General features: G+C 36.7%; 2 protein-coding genes across 2 annotated transcripts; one reads left to right on the top strand and one right to left on the bottom strand.

Moving 5' to 3' along the window:
* Positions 1-935: 935 nt before the first annotated feature.
* On the bottom strand, positions 936-2698 carry LOC123694695 (ankyrin repeat domain-containing protein 54-like). The gene has a single exon (XM_045640204.1). It carries the CDS (start codon positions 2536-2538, stop codon positions 1753-1755), a length of 786 nt encoding a protein of 261 aa, XP_045496160.1. The 5' UTR covers positions 2539-2698; the 3' UTR covers positions 936-1752.
* Positions 2699-3142: 444 nt separating this feature from the next.
* On the top strand, positions 3143-16211 carry LOC123694683 (armadillo repeat-containing protein 8-like). The gene is made up of 14 exons (XM_045640180.1): positions 3143-3300; positions 3384-3597; positions 4108-4314; positions 4756-4999; positions 5409-5543; positions 8761-8863; positions 9234-9449; positions 9756-9827; positions 10217-10352; positions 10746-10837; positions 11274-11453; positions 11665-11811; positions 13645-13814; positions 15760-16211. Exons 1-14 carry the CDS (start codon positions 3277-3279, stop codon positions 15797-15799), a joined length of 1980 nt encoding a protein of 659 aa, XP_045496136.1. The 5' UTR covers positions 3143-3276; the 3' UTR covers positions 15800-16211.
* Positions 16212-17152: the final 941 nt, after the last annotated feature.

Genomic DNA, 17152 nt, shown 5'->3' with positions numbered 1-17152 from the left:
TATTTGAATATTTCTTAATACTTTTTATATTTTTTACATGAAACTTATAAATATATTGTTTATGTAATATGTACATACCTGTTTTGATGTTTTACTAAAGTTAATGTAAATGTTTTATTATGGTGTCTAATGCAGGTTGTTATAATTTTTACGGAAAATGTGTGTAATAATCTATTACTCTATTCATTTTGGGTATCTACTTAATATGTACTGGTTATTCTTCACAGATATGGTACAAGAGTCTACCTGATTTAATAATTAGTTTAAAATTTTATAATGATATTGCCATTCTTGCCTCATGTACAATTCTTTACTAATATTTTTCATTCCGTGTATTTTACTTAATATAAGCTGTGTGTATATTAATTGCACAAAATAAACAAAGGTATTTATTAAGCTACTTTGGGCAGCTATAAACTCAATTCTATATACTTAATCAGCTTTTGTGGTTTATATACGTAAGATTTTTTGCTGTAAAACCCCATTATTTAATCTGGCTTTCAGATTGATAGAGAATTCTTGTAAATATAATTTGATAACATGACAATAATTTAAACAAATTTTGTCCAAATGTTGGTACTAATTAATGAAGTCTTGTACAATTTTATAATAATGTATCCAAAATTGCCATTGTAATGTAAGCACAAGCAGTTAGATTTGTCCAAAAATATTTACTGTTGCATTTATTTATCGATTTTAAATGTTTTATATGCTGCATTCCTAATACTTGATTTGATTGTATGAATTAATATATGTATAAGACAATATAGTTTAAAGTCATTCCTTTAAAAGTGAATTGTTATTTTGAGTTTAAATATTTTTATTTATAAATTTTGTGATTGGTGTTTGTTATCCTTTAATAAATTATATTTTAAATAGATAAGTGAATTTCATTTCCTTAAGTCCAAAGTGGGCATTATTAAATAAAAAGCATGTTGACAATCAATATTTTATATAATATCTAAAATTAAGAATCAAAATACATTTATATATTATTTACAACAGATTTTAGACTTGACAACTGAATATTACTTCATAACAGATTTAAACCAAAAATAGGATAACTATTTAGCTAATTATTCAATTACATGAGCAGAACTAGAAAACCCTGGAAATTTGTATTGCAAAAGGAAAATAGATACACAACCATTTATGTATTTCAAAATGAAAGCTAAAATTATAATATTTTATTAACTTACTTATCTATATAATACGTAAAATGAAGAACTTTGTAATAAATTAGGTCTACTGTAACAATAGACTTGATAATAATTGATAAAACAATTTAACAAGTTGAGGTTGCACAACTGTTTTATTACTATTTAATTACTCTAATAAAATCAAGGTAAAACACTATAAAAAACTTACATCTAGTATGTACTGTAGAAATTAACTAATAAATTGGAAAGTGGCCGGTTTTCTATGATTTTACTAAGATAAAACATCTTTTATAAATGTCACAACTTTACCATAATTTGATTTGTTTAGCATGGTCCTTTAAATTTGTATCCACAACATTTCAAACTCCTTTATAAGTATTTACCCAAGTAATTTATAACCTTACCTTTACTTTTTAAATAAATTTGTAAACAAATTACAACTTATTTAACAATAAGCAAACTGTTTACATTGAAATTATTACAGCAAGCTACACTTATTATTGTTCTTAAAGAAATAAACCTATTACAAAAGTAATTCATAAACTATATGTATGTAAAATTAAATACAGTCTTTGTAATTATTATAAACTTTTTATCTTAACTTTAATGAATCCAGACTATCAAGAATGTTCTGGACTTCAGAGTCCACTTGTTCCCTTGTACTAACTTTTTCCAATCTTGCACACACAGATTCCAAGTCTCCAGAATCAGCCTTTTGAATTTTCACATATTTTAACATCATTTCAACGACCAATCGAATTTCATTTATTAGGTCTTTGGTTTCATGGAAGCCAGGTTTCATTTGTATCAGTTTCAACTTGCTTTGTGCCAGTTGTAGTGGTGTGCGGCCATTTCTATCATTTGAACTGACATCTGTCCCCGCGTCCAATAAAGCTATCATTACTGGAATGTTGCTTGTACATGCAGCCAAATGCAAAGGAGTATTACCGAGAGTATCTTTAATATTAGGATTAGCACCGTGTTTGAGGAGTGTTTTAACTACATCTGTATATCCTCTACATGCTGCAAAATGTAGTGGGCTCCTCAAGTGCTCATCTGCATTGTTAGGATCTGCACCCGATTGTAAGAGCTTTTCTACGAGCTCCGTATTATTGGTGCACGCAGCAAACCGTAGTTTCTTGTTTTTGGGATAATAAACTAAATTATTTTTATATTTCAGGCGGCAATGTCTCGCGCTCGTACAGAATTTTATTTTGCCTATATGTTCGTGAGGTTCACCAAAGAAATCAATGGGCATTGCTTGACCAGAAATGTTAATTGGTATCGGTGGAGGACTAAATTCCAAGACGTGATGTGGATGGTCAAAAACTGTGTTATCGCTGCTTTCGTTGCCTGTATCGACTCCTGAATCAGCCATTGTACTTATCGTCTGTTGTGAACAAGCAAATTAACGTATCATTTAATAAAACTAACTACTTAGCTGTCTGTTTTATAAACACAAAATAATAAATATACTGAACAAGAACAAATACCATGTAATTCAATAACTTTCACTTCAAATGTCAAAATGATATAATTTTTTTTGACAAGTCAAGTCAAGGCAACTGGCACAGAACTATTTTTAGACAGCCCACATGTTTTTGATTTATTTTATGATTTTGATTTTTTTTGTCTTAGGAAATTTCACGTGCCACGTCTGCCACGTTGCTCGCCTGGTGAACGAATATATATATGTAATATATATATTTATTTTGTTCAGTGATGAGTTGATGTTGAGACTTCGAATTTCAATAATCAATTATAATATTATTCAACGACACATCAAGTAATTCAATTTAACATTGCAATAAATAAAATAAAACTTTAATTGATTATTCACCTATTATTTTCTCTAAGATTATTTTGCTAGATTGTACCTACTTAATATTCATAACCTGTGTTCATAACATATTTTGTATCTTTATGTAATGTCAATTTGAAAGTGACTTTGACAATTTTCTACTTTCAGTTGTTCTGTGAAGGCTGCTGGCTGAAGTTGACTGTTGATTAGTCCGTTGAAGTCATTGAAGGTTATAGTGACAGCGATAGTGTATTCGTTTTACGATCTATTTCTGACGATATTTTTAACAACATTACTGCGGAGAAATACTAAATCATGCAGCATCTCACTGTTTTTATGGTAAGAAATTAAAATAAAATTTACATTGTAGATTATGTATCAAACGATTTCGAAATGATCTAACCTCTACTGTTTGTCAAAAGGATATCGAAAGTTCCCGTTCTTATATAGACGAATTATATTCTATCGAAGAGCTGAAGATTTTGGATGCCCTAATTGCACTGAAGAATTCAGTGATTGGTAGTAATCGTCAGAAAAGCGCCGTAATACAACAAGGAATTGTACCTCGGTTGTTGCAGTTGATGTCTGAAAATAATTGGGATCCAAATATAAGATTAGAGGCCACTATTACAATCGGTAACTATTCTTTTGCTTATAATTATGATCATTTTGGTCAAGGGCAAGTTTTGAAATAATTTAAGTTGTGGTACATTTTGGGAAAGGTTGACTTATTTTCATAACATTCCAATGGTTTTGTAAACATTGCTCAAAATACGCGATTTCAACATTTCGTTTTATGAAAGATGTTATTTTTCTATTTTTTTCCCAAATGTCTCTGTGTTTATTCAACTATATATATATATACTAGCTTTCCGCCTGCGGCTTCGCCCGCGTTTTCAAAGAAAAACCCGCATAGTTCCCGTTCTCGTGGGATTTCCAGGATAAAACCTAGCCTATGTTACTCGTGGATAATGTAGCTTTCGAATGGTGAAAGAATTTTTAAAATCGGTCCAGTAGTTTATGAGCCTATTCGTTACAAACAAACAAACAAAGTTTTCCTCTTTATAATATTAGTGTAGATTATTTGGACATGCTTTTGAAAGTTTTTGTACAACCTGTCCTTTTGACAAATGTTTATCTATTTAGGATCACTAGCTAAAGGCACACCAGAAAATGTGACAGCGTTAGTAGAGCAAGGTGCGGCTGTAGCATTAGTAGAATTACTCAGAGAAGTGCCAATAGGAACAAAGTTAGCTGAAGCATGTCTGTGTGCATTGAGGAGTATATTTTTGAATCCACCTGCACCTATATCTTCAGTGCCTGCAGATATGAGACTTTTGACAAGGTTTAACCGTAAGTAAATCTTTAATGCAATAGCGAAAGAGTGTTTAGAGGGAGCCAGTTTAGTTATTAAATCATAATCCTTTTCGAACTTTGGAATTTCAAATTAAAAGGAGCCTCAAATTTTTTTTATTACTTGTTGTAATATTAGTAACATGTTTGTTCAAGTTTATTACATTGTTTCGTAATAGATATAGTACAAAGTATGTTGTTGAAAGCTTAATTTTATCCTTATCTAAACTAATAACATTTTCTGAAGTTTTGTATGACATAATATGCGTTTGTTTGTTTGTGTTTAATTATTAGACACATGACATGACTGCCCTACAGTTCCTCCGATGCATTCATGTACAGTTATACTTTTGCAATGAAATAAAAACATCAAAATGCGATTGAATTTTTTTATAAACTTTGCTCAAATACAGCTAATATGAACCACTAATATATCCTCAGAAATAGCCAAAGAGGGATCACCAACGTCCCAAGCTTGTGTTGTGCGTATCTTATCAATATGGTGCGGAGGGCCGATAGAGCAAGAGGCGCTATGCTCAGCGGGATTGTGTTCAGCTGTAGCCTTTTTACTAGCTCCAATGGGGGTTACCGCACCTCCAATATCAAAGGTGCTGCCAGCGTTGGACTTACTGGCTGCCATGTGCTTTGAAAATGCTAATGTGTCACAAGTCGCTTTACATACCAAGTGAGATATGTTTTTTCTTATTGGACTGTATTTTTTGTATATTTACACAACTATTTATGTGTGTATATTATAGCATAATGTATATTATATATATCAAATTTTCCATGTTGGTCATGACAATACCGTATCGTTCGTATCAGACGATTTTGGTATCTAAAAGTTGAATCTTGCCAAAAAAGTTTCACTTCTGACACGTGTGGCTCGGCACACACGCTCTTTTTTTACAGTAACAATTGATATTTATTGTGGTAAATACACATAAATGAACAATACTTATTTTGTTTTAAATTGTTTATAGATAATATTATGGTAATTAAAAATTATGCCAAATGTAGGATGAGCAAAATGCTAATATCGGTTTAAAAACGGTTTAAACTCTATGTTATTAAGTAATAAAACTTTATTTCAGATGCGGCGAGAAAACAATCCCCGAACTATTAAGTCTTCTAGTTTCAAGGGATAAACCACTGCCAGTAGCGATGGGTGCAGCACGATGTCTCACATTTATTCATAGAGCAGGAGCTTTAGCCGCTGATGACAATAGGTATTTTGTTGTTTATCCGATTATTGAAATCTAAATAGCATTGCCGCAATAATTTTTTTCTAGTTACATAATTAATTTTTTAATTTCAATCTTGTCATTCTGTATTTGAACTGATGAATGAAGGGAGGAAAAAATTAAATGAGATTGAAAAGATTTTCAATTACAAATACAAATATTCAAATAAATTTACCATTTATTTATTTATTTTATTTTCAAATACAATCACCGAATTTATTATTCAATAAAGAGACGAAACTTAAGATAGATATTTTAGTTTTAGTTTTCACATTTGACACAAAGAATGGGGCAAAAAGAGGCCGATTGTTATTAACTTCAGTTTTTTTATCTAGTGTAAAAAAACAACTTAATCTACTAATGATTGATTCCTAATAGACTTCCATTGTTAATATCAACTAAATACATAATCAGCATCTCATGTATTGTAATTACGACTCTAATACATTGAAATAAGGTTGAATTTCATTTGGTTTATATTGATCAGTTAGCTTGTTCATAAAAATTCACAGTATGTTTATAAAACACACTTGACAACAGTTTAAAGTTCATTTTTGATTGTGTATCTAGTTATTATTAATTATTGTAATTAATATACTTCTTCTTTAAATTTATATTAAGTAACTAGCTCACCGCCCGCGGCTTCGCCCGCTTTGTCTAAAACCAAGAAGCTTATATCTTATACACTGGAGATTTCGGTATGAACATTTGACGTGTAACAAGAAAATTGTTGTGTTTTATCACTTTCACACCTAACTTGGTATTGCCACTGTTAATACGAAGTTTTCCCAAGGCTACTATGTATGCCGTAATATTCTGTGCAAAAGGTTAGTTTTTGTACATGAGTTTGTTGATAAATTGCCAACAACGTCATTCAGAAGCATTGTTGGATGAGACAATTATTATTTATGCTAAATAAAATAAGTATCTGGACCAATTATTAAAAAGCGATACTCCCTGATTATGGGTAGTTACCATAATAAAATTGTAGCAACTCTCACTTTGACAATATGGCATAAGTGTCAAAAAATTGCGTCGCTTCGAATATTTCAGTTAATATTGTTGCGTATTTAATAAATATTTTCCGAATATAAATAATGTATTGCATTGTGAAAAATTGCAGAAGTGTTTGGACACCAAATTCTGGCATAGAATTTCACAGGCAAGTGTATATTTACGTTATTTACAATATTCCTCAATACTCCTGCATTTACCTGTTTAGAATCATTTCAATGGCAAAAATTGTAAAATTTTGCATCATTTTAGAAAGCAGTCATGTTAAATTTGTTATTTTCCTAATACTTTATCATTTTTCAACAAGTTTTCAATAAACAAAATTAACAAGTAAGGTAACCATGATGACAAGTTTTTATGGATAGTGAAGAGAATATATTGTAATAACAATATTATGATGAAATTTAGAACACCATTTTCAAGATTTTTACTAGTAATGAAACAACACTCGACATCGGTATTGCACTCACATGTAGTTATAAGATTGTTCGTTTTTACATTGAAATTTATACTTTTTTAACTTACCTCATTTTTTGTTTTAGGTATTTCAGCTTTCCAAAAAGTAAAATAAAAAGAAATATATGTGCCCATCAAGGGTAAAATTACTGAGGATTACGACCCAGAAAAAAATACCTTTTGAAAAATAAACTTTGTAAAGTTAGCTGAAATTTGTGCAAGGCGTTTATTATAAACAGTTTTTCTTTGATGATTTTGGCTTGAAATTGACCCGTCGAAGCAACGCGTTTAAAAAGAAGATCTGAGTAGCTTACAATTTGGTAAACAGCATCTGATGCAAAACACAACTTTCCTCTATTTACAAAGGATGTTAATGCTATATATCGGTTCATATCCAGGCTTTGTAGCCAAGAGTTATTTAAAATTATCATTCTATACCAATTAAAATTGTATGTACCTATAAAGTATGGCCAGTAATATTATAATATAATTAATACTGTTAAAAATATATGTCGTTATTATTTATAGACCATGATTTTTAGTTTTTTCTATTTCGAAAAATCCTGAATATACAAACCAGTGTGGTCACCCACAGAAAGAGACAAAAAACAACACTGACGTCATTCAAGGTTATATTTTCTTGTGACAAGTCAATGGTCATAGTGCAATCTCCAGTGTATTAGATATAAGCTTCTTGTCTAAAACCTAATAAATGATATATGTACTAAAACCTTCTTCTTGAATCACCGCTATTCTCTATCTATTTAAAAAATCGGCATCAAAATCCGTTGCGTAGTTTTAAAGATTTAAGCATACAAAGCAACATAGAGACAGAGAAAGTGACTTTGTTTTATACTATACACACGGGCACAATTAGCGGAACAGAAACCTATACGTGAGAACATCGTCTGGGATTTGAACGAATGGCAGCAGGTTCTCTTTACTGATGAGTCATGAGTGCAGAGTTCTTTTAAAACAGATCGATGGGAGACAGCGAATATGGAGACACAGAATAGAACGCCAAATATAGTCTAATTTTGAACACACAGTGGCTTATGGTGGCGGCTCGATTATGGTTTGGGGAGGGATATGTTTGAGAGCTCGCACGGAGTTAGTGATAGTCACAGGAGGGACCATGACAGCAGATAAATACATCAGAGACATTTAAGAAGAACATGTTGTACCATTTGCCCCATTTATTGGTGTAAACTCAGTTTTGTTAACAAACAGGCTGTTTTATGAATATTCATTTGCAGTTATTTTAATTAATTGTTACTGTTATAAATTAAAACATCAAGGTTACTTTTAAAGATAAGTAAAGACATTTCAAATGTACAAATTTTACCATGAAATGTTTTACTTCAATTTTATCCAATATTCAATTAATATTTTAATTCCTAAACTGCTTTAAATATTTCACCGGACCGAGAACACCTGAGTGAGATAGTTATGCCATAACATGTATTTTTAAGCTATTGCATAGCTTCTATCGCGGGCCTTGAGCGAGGGACCGAATCGAGAAATTCCGTAACGAAAAAACCTCACGCTCCCCACTCCGACGGGCGGAGGTGTGGCTTGAAGGCATAGCGTGAAATAGCTTTACCGCGGCAGTCCCCGAGTGCCACACGTCGTTTTTTATTCTATTTATTAACAATTTTAGTATGCATGTTAAATAAATGTCATGATCATTTAATTTATACGTATTAAAGTTATCACGTTATAAACATTGCAGGGTAGTGTTTGGAGCGTTGCCATGTCTCGCTCGCTTGTGCACTAAAGACATGCCAGAAGACATAAGGGCCACCGCCGCAGAAACTTTGGCGTATTTGGCTGAGGTATGCTCGTATTTATGATATTTACAACAATATTGCATTTATTTCTGTGTGCATTCGTGAGTCAATGACCGTTTTCCATTATGCGGTTTATATAATGCGCGTTAATTTGTTATAATTGAAGCGTAATTGTTCGCAATTTGCATCTGATTATGCGCTTAACTTTAAAACTGTTCATGTGAACAAAATCGGTCAAATAGTTTTTGAGGTTATATTTATGCTCATATTTGTTATTTTTTATAAACATACTTGACGTGCCCGCCAGCGGCAGCTAAGAGGGTCGGACATTCTTATCTGATTTTATATAACCATTAATATTCCACAACTACATAGAAGTTTCTTAAATTAATTCTACCCAACCATCCCTTACCAGGTAGACACATCCCTCCAAAGGCTAGCGGCTATATCAAACCACCTGATGAGTTCTCTAGCGGACATAGTCACGTGTCCCTCTGCAGCGGCAAAGCAAGGCGCTTTCAAGTGTTTTGCATCTCTCGGTGCTAATGACGAAGATATACGAAAGAAGATTATAGAAACGCATGGTTTGATGGTGCACGTTGTTAATGGGATGAATAATGCGGAGCCCTCGGTTAGTATATTCTATACTTTATGATGTCAACACATTTGTAATTGTCACTAACACCAATATCACTAACATTATAACCGCCTAGTGCCACTAGTGTCATCATCATCACTATCACAATTAACCATCTATAAACATTGTCATCATCAGAATTTTTGTCATGACTGCAGGGATATATACCTTTTATTGCCATAATCCACATAACAACAGTCTTATCTGCACATTGAATTTGTTTCGTATCTTGAATAATTATAACTAGAGACACTTCATCTATCCTTCACAAAATTTTAAATAGTATATTTTATTGCACAGGTAAGGTTAGCTGCAGTGCGCTGTCTACACTCACTTTCAAGATCCGTCCAGCAATTGAGAACAACATTTCAGGTGAATTTGATATTTATAATTTATTTGTATAGCATTCAAATGCTTTATAAATGTGAAATTTTTAAAGAAAAGAAAAAAATTTATCACGAGGCGGGATTCGAACCCGCGACTTTATGCCATTCAGGGACGACGCTTGACTTGGACCACTCGTGATCCCGCCAGAGCAATCGAATTCTTTCTACTTATTTCCTTTAGATATAAAGGACACCCCGTGCCATCTACTCGGGGCTTCGAATCCTATCTCGCATTTCTAGTATTTAAAAATTTATAAAATAAAAAAATTCAAATGTCACGTGTGACATATGATTTTTTTCTAAATTCATCTATTATATTACTATTTGACATATAATTTTTTTCCATTGTAACACCATAAGTTTTGTTTTTCCCAGGATCACGCTGTATGGCGGCCACTGATGCAGCTCCTCACGGACTCACCAGGCACGGAGCTGCTCACAGTGGGCTCCTCCACGCTGTGCAACCTGCTGCTCGAGTTCTCGCCGGCCAAGGAGCCCATGTTAGATCAAGGTTCACTACACTAACGCTTTATATGGGTAAATGGAGGAACCGATCGTGTTTTTCGGGTGATAAAGTGTGTAGAGAAGTTTCAGAATTGATAGTTTTGGGGTTTTTTTTTTATTTTTTGTTATTTTTTCTAATTCATACACCATCTTGAATTATTTGTTCTGAAAATGAGACAAAGACACACCGTAATTGCCATCGTGATGTTCCAAAAAAGGATAATATAGAATATTTTTATTAAAAAAATATATAGACAATATAGTCAAGTTTGACTTAGTTCCTTCCAACTTTTACCCAATTCGCAATTCCAATAAATTATTATTTGAATTTGGTTAAATATATCTCCCTCCCTGTTAATAGATAACATGATATTTTGATTATTTTTTTGTTTATTTGTAGGTGCCGTAGAAATGCTATGTAGTTTAACTAAGAGGCCCGAAGCGGCGTTGCGACTCAATGGAATATGGGCGCTTATGAATATGGCATTTCAGGTATATAATATTTTATGTTTGTGTATTTATTATTTGTCATAAAACTTTTTAGTGCTGTTGATTGTTTAATTTAGTTATTAATTATTTCAAACATCAATGAAATATAATATTATATCACAGTTCTTGCAGATTTTTCAGTAGTAACGATGTCTCCAACTAAAGTAGTTAATCGCTTTAAATCGAGGATGGCACTTTATCATGTTGAATAATGTGCGCAATTTTTTCCCGTTTTTTATTCTTTCGGCATGGCAAAATTATTTGTCAAACTTATAGCACATTATTGAATTCATTCCTAGATTTTTTTTAATTAATGAAAAAAAAATTATTCATTTTGTGTATATTTTAAAAATTGTCATTTGATTTTTTTTTTAATTTCCTACATAAAAAATCGATATCAAACGAACAAAAAAAATTAAAGTGTGTGTCTCAATTCTAGGCGGAACAAAAAGTAAAGCAACGAATATTATGCTGTTTAGGCACGGAGCAGATGTTCCGTCTGCTCAGCGACGGCGACACGCGCGTCATCATGAAGACGCTCGGCCTGCTGCGCAACTTGCTGTCCACGAGACAGCACATCGACGCCATCATGGGGGAATACTCGTCGCAAGTTATGCAAGTACGTGTGTTGAGCAGGAAATTGGACCGTTGTTCTTTTATAAAAAAAAAATACAGAAATATTAGGCCCGGAGCACATGTTGCTTCAATAAAACGCTCGTTCTTCTGCCAAACTTGCTATCCACGTGGGAACATCGAAATTATAGGGTGCTTTATAAAAAATATTTCAAAATTACGTAAAATTTTAACTATAAATGATTGTTTGTTTCTAGGCAGTGATTGTAGTGTTAGAAGGTTCGTATCCGGCGGAGGTGAAAGAGCAGGCGCTCTGTATCCTTGGGAATATCGGAGATGGAGAGAAAGCTAAAGATCTCATTATGGCCAATGAAGATGTGCTGAGAAAACTAGTGGATTACCTGGTTAGTGTGTTTTTTATGTTTCTGTTGTTATTTTGTGGTAACAGATTTTGGGGAAAGTTTTATTTTGCGAAAAATCAAATTAAATAAAAAGGTTTTGTTCAAAAAAAATTACGTTATTAGCGTTTGCTGAACTCTAACTTCTATCGGTTCGATTGCGGGACACCCTGTATATTATACGTTTGGTTGCACAGAACATATAAATAGAGGTTAGAAAGGCGTTGTAGGCGGGGCAGACGCGCCAAGGATATGAGCACTGCTCACATCTACGCGATCGCGCTGTTTAGTCACTCGCTATCTGCAACGGAGAAAAGTACTGCGAACGCAGCGACAAAATTATGAGAAAATGCCTTCATGTGCGGTAATTACTTGCCGTGCAAGAAGCCAAGTTCTTAACTTAAACAAAGGAAGCATTTCTTTTCATCGGAAAGTAAAAAATCAACGATATTTTAGTATAAGTCTTTCAAAATGTCCTTCAAATAATTCATTACCCAAAAATTGCGGGCCGCATTCCCTCGTCATTTTCAACACGTCAATTAGAACGCGTAATGTAGTGCGTAGCATCGCGGTATTAGCTCTAGTGCTGGGCGTAGTAAAAGATGATATCGATAGATTTTCGAAGTTATGATTTAAGATTTAGTTAGAATTATATGTTTCAGTTAAGTTTGGGGAAAAATATTCTTGTTACAAGCAGTTTGTTTTTGTTTATATTATTTTTAGAATATTTATTTTTTTAGGCGTCGCCTTTTCTAGGCTTTTGACGTAAGGGAAAAGGTGTAGGTAACCATAATAATATGTTTATACATATTGTACAATTGTTAAATAGCTTGATCGATGTCGCTGTACGCAAATTGGCGTTAAGAGTACCATACATTTCGGTAGTTGGTGTGATTACACAATCGTATGATGATATTTTTCAATAACAATAATTCAATATCGATAACAGTTTATCGATAGTGTCAAGCACTAGCTAAGTTTACATTCAAACTCTCACATAAGCTATAAAAATTTACATTGGTATGCGTGCATGCGTATGATTCGTTCCATTTTAAATCGCGTGATCGCGCGGCGCTATGATTGGCTAGATTTAAAATTGCAAATATGTGCGTAAGCTTCATATTTATTGGAGTACAATTAATGTAGTAGAGGTGTACGGTTGGGTGGATTTGGCGACACCGGTTCTTATACTATAGTCTAAGATCCGGCTGCAGGATTAGTGCGTTCATCGGTTTTTTGCTGAAAACCGAATTATTATGTATATTTATAATTAGGAGAATATATATCGACTAGGTTGCCAGTCAAAATTTGGCCGCAAGCATGTTTAATTAAAATTTTTCTAATCGAACAGCCGGCAACCCTTATTTGCGGCCAGATTTAATTAGGCAACCATATATGATAATAAATAGAAAAAAATTAGCTTTAATTTGATATATGATTCATAAATGTACGTTATGAACGTAAAAATGAATCGAAATCATACCTGTTTGCACCAGGCTGCCAAGATGTTGCGGCCAGGTGAAAAGCGGCAACCGTGATTTTTTTGAATCTTTATATCATTTGCCGTGATGTAGACTACATTTTATTCAAAAAACAAGTGAACGAATTTTTTTCCCAAAAATCGATTAGAAAAATTTTAATTAAACATGCTTGCGGCCAAATTTTAACTGGCAACCTAGTCGATATATATTCTCCTAATTATAAATATACATAAAAAAATCGGTTTTCAGCAAAAAACCGATGAACGCACTAATCCTGCAGCCGGATCTCGTACTATACGAACGGCGAGTTATTGCCATTCTAACCTCTTTATATGTTCTGTGTTTGGCTGTGTGTCAGGCGCACCCGGAGAGCAAGCTGCAGGAGGCGGCGCTGTTCGTGGCCGGCAACCTCGTGTGGCGCGGCGAGGCGGGCTGCGCCGCGCGGCAGGCGCGCCTCGCCGACCTCGGCGTGCTGCGCGCGCTCAGGCTGCTGCGCCAGCGGCAGGACGCCGCGCACCTGCACGACAAGTGAGTGCACCCGGCGCCGCGCGCTCAGGCTGCTGCGCCAGCGGCAGGACGCCGCGCACCTGCACGACAAGTGAGTGCACCCGGCGCCGCGCGCTCAGGCTGCTGCGCCAGCGGCAGGACGCCGCGCACCTGCACGACAAGTGAGTGCACCCGGCGCCGCGCGCTCAGGCTGCTGCGCCAGCGGCAGGACGCCGCGCACCTGCACGACAAGTGAGTGCACCCGGCGCCGCGCGCTCAGGCTGCTGCGCCAGCGGCAGGACGCCGCGCACCTGCACGACAAGTGAGTGCACCCGGCGCCGCGCGCTCAGGCTGCTGCGCCAGCGGCAGGACGCCGCGCACCTGCACGACAAGTGAGTGCACCCGGCGCCGCGCGCTCAGGCTGCTGCGCCAGCGGCAGGACGCCGCGCACCTGCACGACAAGTGAGTGCACCCGGCGCCGCGCGCTCAGGCTGCTGCGCCAGCGGCAGGACGCCGCGCACCTGCACGACAAGTGAGTGCACCCGGCGCCGCGCGCTCAGGCTGCTGCGCCAGCGGCAGGACGCCGCGCACCTGCACGACAAGTGAGTGCACCCGGCGCCGCGCGCTCAGGCTGCTGCGCCAGCGGCAGGACGCCGCGCACCTGCACGACAAGTGAGTGCACCCGGCGCCGCGCGCTCAGGCTGCTGCGCCAGCGGCAGGACGCCGCGCACCTGCACGACAAGTGAGTGCACCCGGCGCCGCGCGCTCAGGCTGCTGCGCCAGCGGCAGGACGCCGCGCACCTGCACGACAAGTGAGTGCACCCGGCGCCGCGCGCTCAGGCTGCTGCGCCAGCGGCAGGACGCCGCGCACCTGCACGACAAGTGAGTGCACCCGGCGCCGCGCGCTCAGGCTGCTGCGCCAGCGGCAGGACGCCGCGCACCTGCACGACAAGTGAGTGCACCCGGCGCCGCGCGCTCAGGCTGCTGCGCCAGCGGCAGGACGCCGCGCACCTGCACGACAAGTGAGTGCACCCGGCGCCGCGCGCTCAGGCTGCGTGCACGTCGAGCTAACGTTACGAGACGAGTGCTTTACTCAGGGCGTGCTGTACACCGCGCCCGCCATTGAGATATACATATGGAGACGACACCGCCTACATCACTTATGTTCCGCTCACCATAAGCCATATGGCTTAACTGCACGCTCATTTTTTATTTGTTTTAAAGTGAAACGCATCAAATATGCCTTCGTGTGTGTTACGATATTGCACAAATAATACAAATAATACGGAAAATGCAAAGGAATAACTTTCATCGGTAAGTACCTAACTAGATAATCATTTTTAAAACTTAGAGCAAAAAAATGGCGCACAGATTTTGTTCGTGGTGTCTCCTCCATACGTAGTAATATTATCTCAATGGCGCCCGCTTGCGCTACACACCCTGCGGTGCCCGTGTGGCGCCCCCTGCGCTCTAAATACAACCTACACAGCACACTGCACAGATACATCAACACCTCGTAATCCGCAACCCGTAACACGTACCTGTGTGTCTAGTGCGAGTTTTCATCGAGTACGAAACGTTACTATCGCGTTTGCGTCACAGCCGAATTAGTATGGGAAATCGAACAGCGCCCCTAGCGGACGTATGGGGAAGCTTTGATTCCCCATACAAATTTCGCTGTGACGCAGACGCGATAGTAACGTTTCGTACTCGATGAAAACTCGCACTAGGCACACTGAATAAGCTTATTCTACTAAATAGCCCTCAAGTAGACCGAATCGCCCTTTTCCATCAAGCAGTCAAGTGGGTAGAGGTAACATATACTCTGTACACTACCAAAGAGTAAGTAAAAATGTTTCATATGACATTCCACAGATGACAATGCGGTTGCTTCTGTATCAAGTTCAAATCGACTTTGATTTTATTTTATTTTTTCACCGAAAAAGCCTGTGTTTAGCCCATTATATCATTGATTTTATTGTTACAGGGTGAAAACGGCCTTAGCACAGTTCAACGAATTTACATAAAAATGAAAGACAATACCCGTACACTTGTGATCAGTCTTCGGCAGTGAGTTATCGAGTCAGTGTAGTTTAAGTAATGTACATAGATAAGATACTTGTTATCCGATGGAGGTTAAAGTCAAAGTGATGTTTTTATTTCATGTAATTAGGTATTGACTTTGGCTTTGAAACTATTTATTTTAGTTTATCATGTTCTTTTGTTTCGCTCAATGTCGTAATTGTTCAATCTCTTTAACTTAAGAGGTGCTATCCTCATAAAAAATTGTAGTTAAACTACAAGTTAAGGGTGTTTCACACACGTGTCGTTTCCGTATCAACACGTTACGATCTTAAAAATAACAGATGCAAGAAGATGAGAGAATGTAACATACGTAACATACACTATAGGTACCACAAAATATGTTATTATCATTATCTTCTACACTCACCGGCACGGAATCTTGGCCACTTACAAATTTGCCGATAAAAAAAGTTTGGAGTGTTTTTCACGATTTTTTTGTATGCAGATATGTTAACATATTATTTGTTTAATTTTTTGGTAAGAAATCATTAAGTTTAAGAATAATCTTTTACCACTTTTTAAGAGTTTCTCGAAATTTGTGTTTTGTGCGGTTAAGCCGAAGTTACTAATTGTTCGTTTTAAACTTTTTTCGATATCGTTTATGCCGTTTTAAGATATTGTTAGTGTTGTACTGTAGTCAATGATCATAACAAACAATAAAAAATGCCGTTAAAATCTGAACAACATGCTCAGGCCATCACAATGTTAGACCAATTACTGCCGCAACATAAAGTACCTAATGTACAGTACATACCACGTTCAGCGATGCACTGTGCATGGAGGAGATACCAGGAGACTGGCAGCTACACGTGCAGAGCAGAAAATGAAGGCGTGAGGTGCATATCAGCTCGAGAAGACCCCTTTATTGTTCAAGAGATACTCAGAAATGGCTTTCTGACAGTTTTTGAGATACGCCAACGGCTTTAAAACACCAGGATAATAAATGTGAGTGAGCAATCGGTGAGAAGACCAATGAAGGAAGTTAATTTGAAGATTTGCAGACCAGCACGCCGACCAGAACTCCTCATATATCACAGAGAAGCACGTCTTCGTTTTGCACGAGAACATGAAAACTGGACCCACGTCCAGTGCGTTCGTAAAGTGTTCGCAGATGACTGCTAAGTCACTTTACGAGCTTCTGATAGCCAAGAGTCAGTATAGAGGACACGAGAAGAGAGGTTTTCACCCATCACCACACTCAAATTGCGATTATTCATAGAGGGTCAATAATGGTATGCGGAGGTATAAGTTCTGATGCTCGCACGGAGTTAGTTATCGTAGATAATGGCTTAAAT

Source organism: Colias croceus, chromosome 9, assembly GCF_905220415.1.
Source record: "Colias croceus chromosome 9, ilColCroc2.1".
Taxonomy (NCBI): domain Eukaryota; kingdom Metazoa; phylum Arthropoda; class Insecta; order Lepidoptera; family Pieridae; genus Colias; species Colias croceus.
This window is presented reverse-complemented; position numbering and strand designations above follow the sequence as displayed.

What these genes read in the sequence shown, in the direction of transcription:
- LOC123694695 (XM_045640204.1), bottom strand. Translation starts at nt 2,538, where the DNA reads ATGGCTGATTCAGGAGTCGATACAGGCAACGAAAGCAGCGATAACACA.
- LOC123694683 (XM_045640180.1), top strand. Translation starts at nt 3,277, where the DNA reads ATGCAGCATCTCACTGTTTTTATG. An exon ending in AGAGGCCACTATTACAATCG is followed by an intron (nt 3,598 to 4,107) that starts GTAACTATTCTT and finishes TTATCTATTTAG; the next exon opens with GATCACTAGCTAAAGGCACA. An exon ending in AATTGAGAACAACATTTCAG is followed by an intron (nt 9,828 to 10,216) that starts GTGAATTTGATA and finishes TGTTTTTCCCAG; the next exon opens with GATCACGCTGTATGGCGGCC.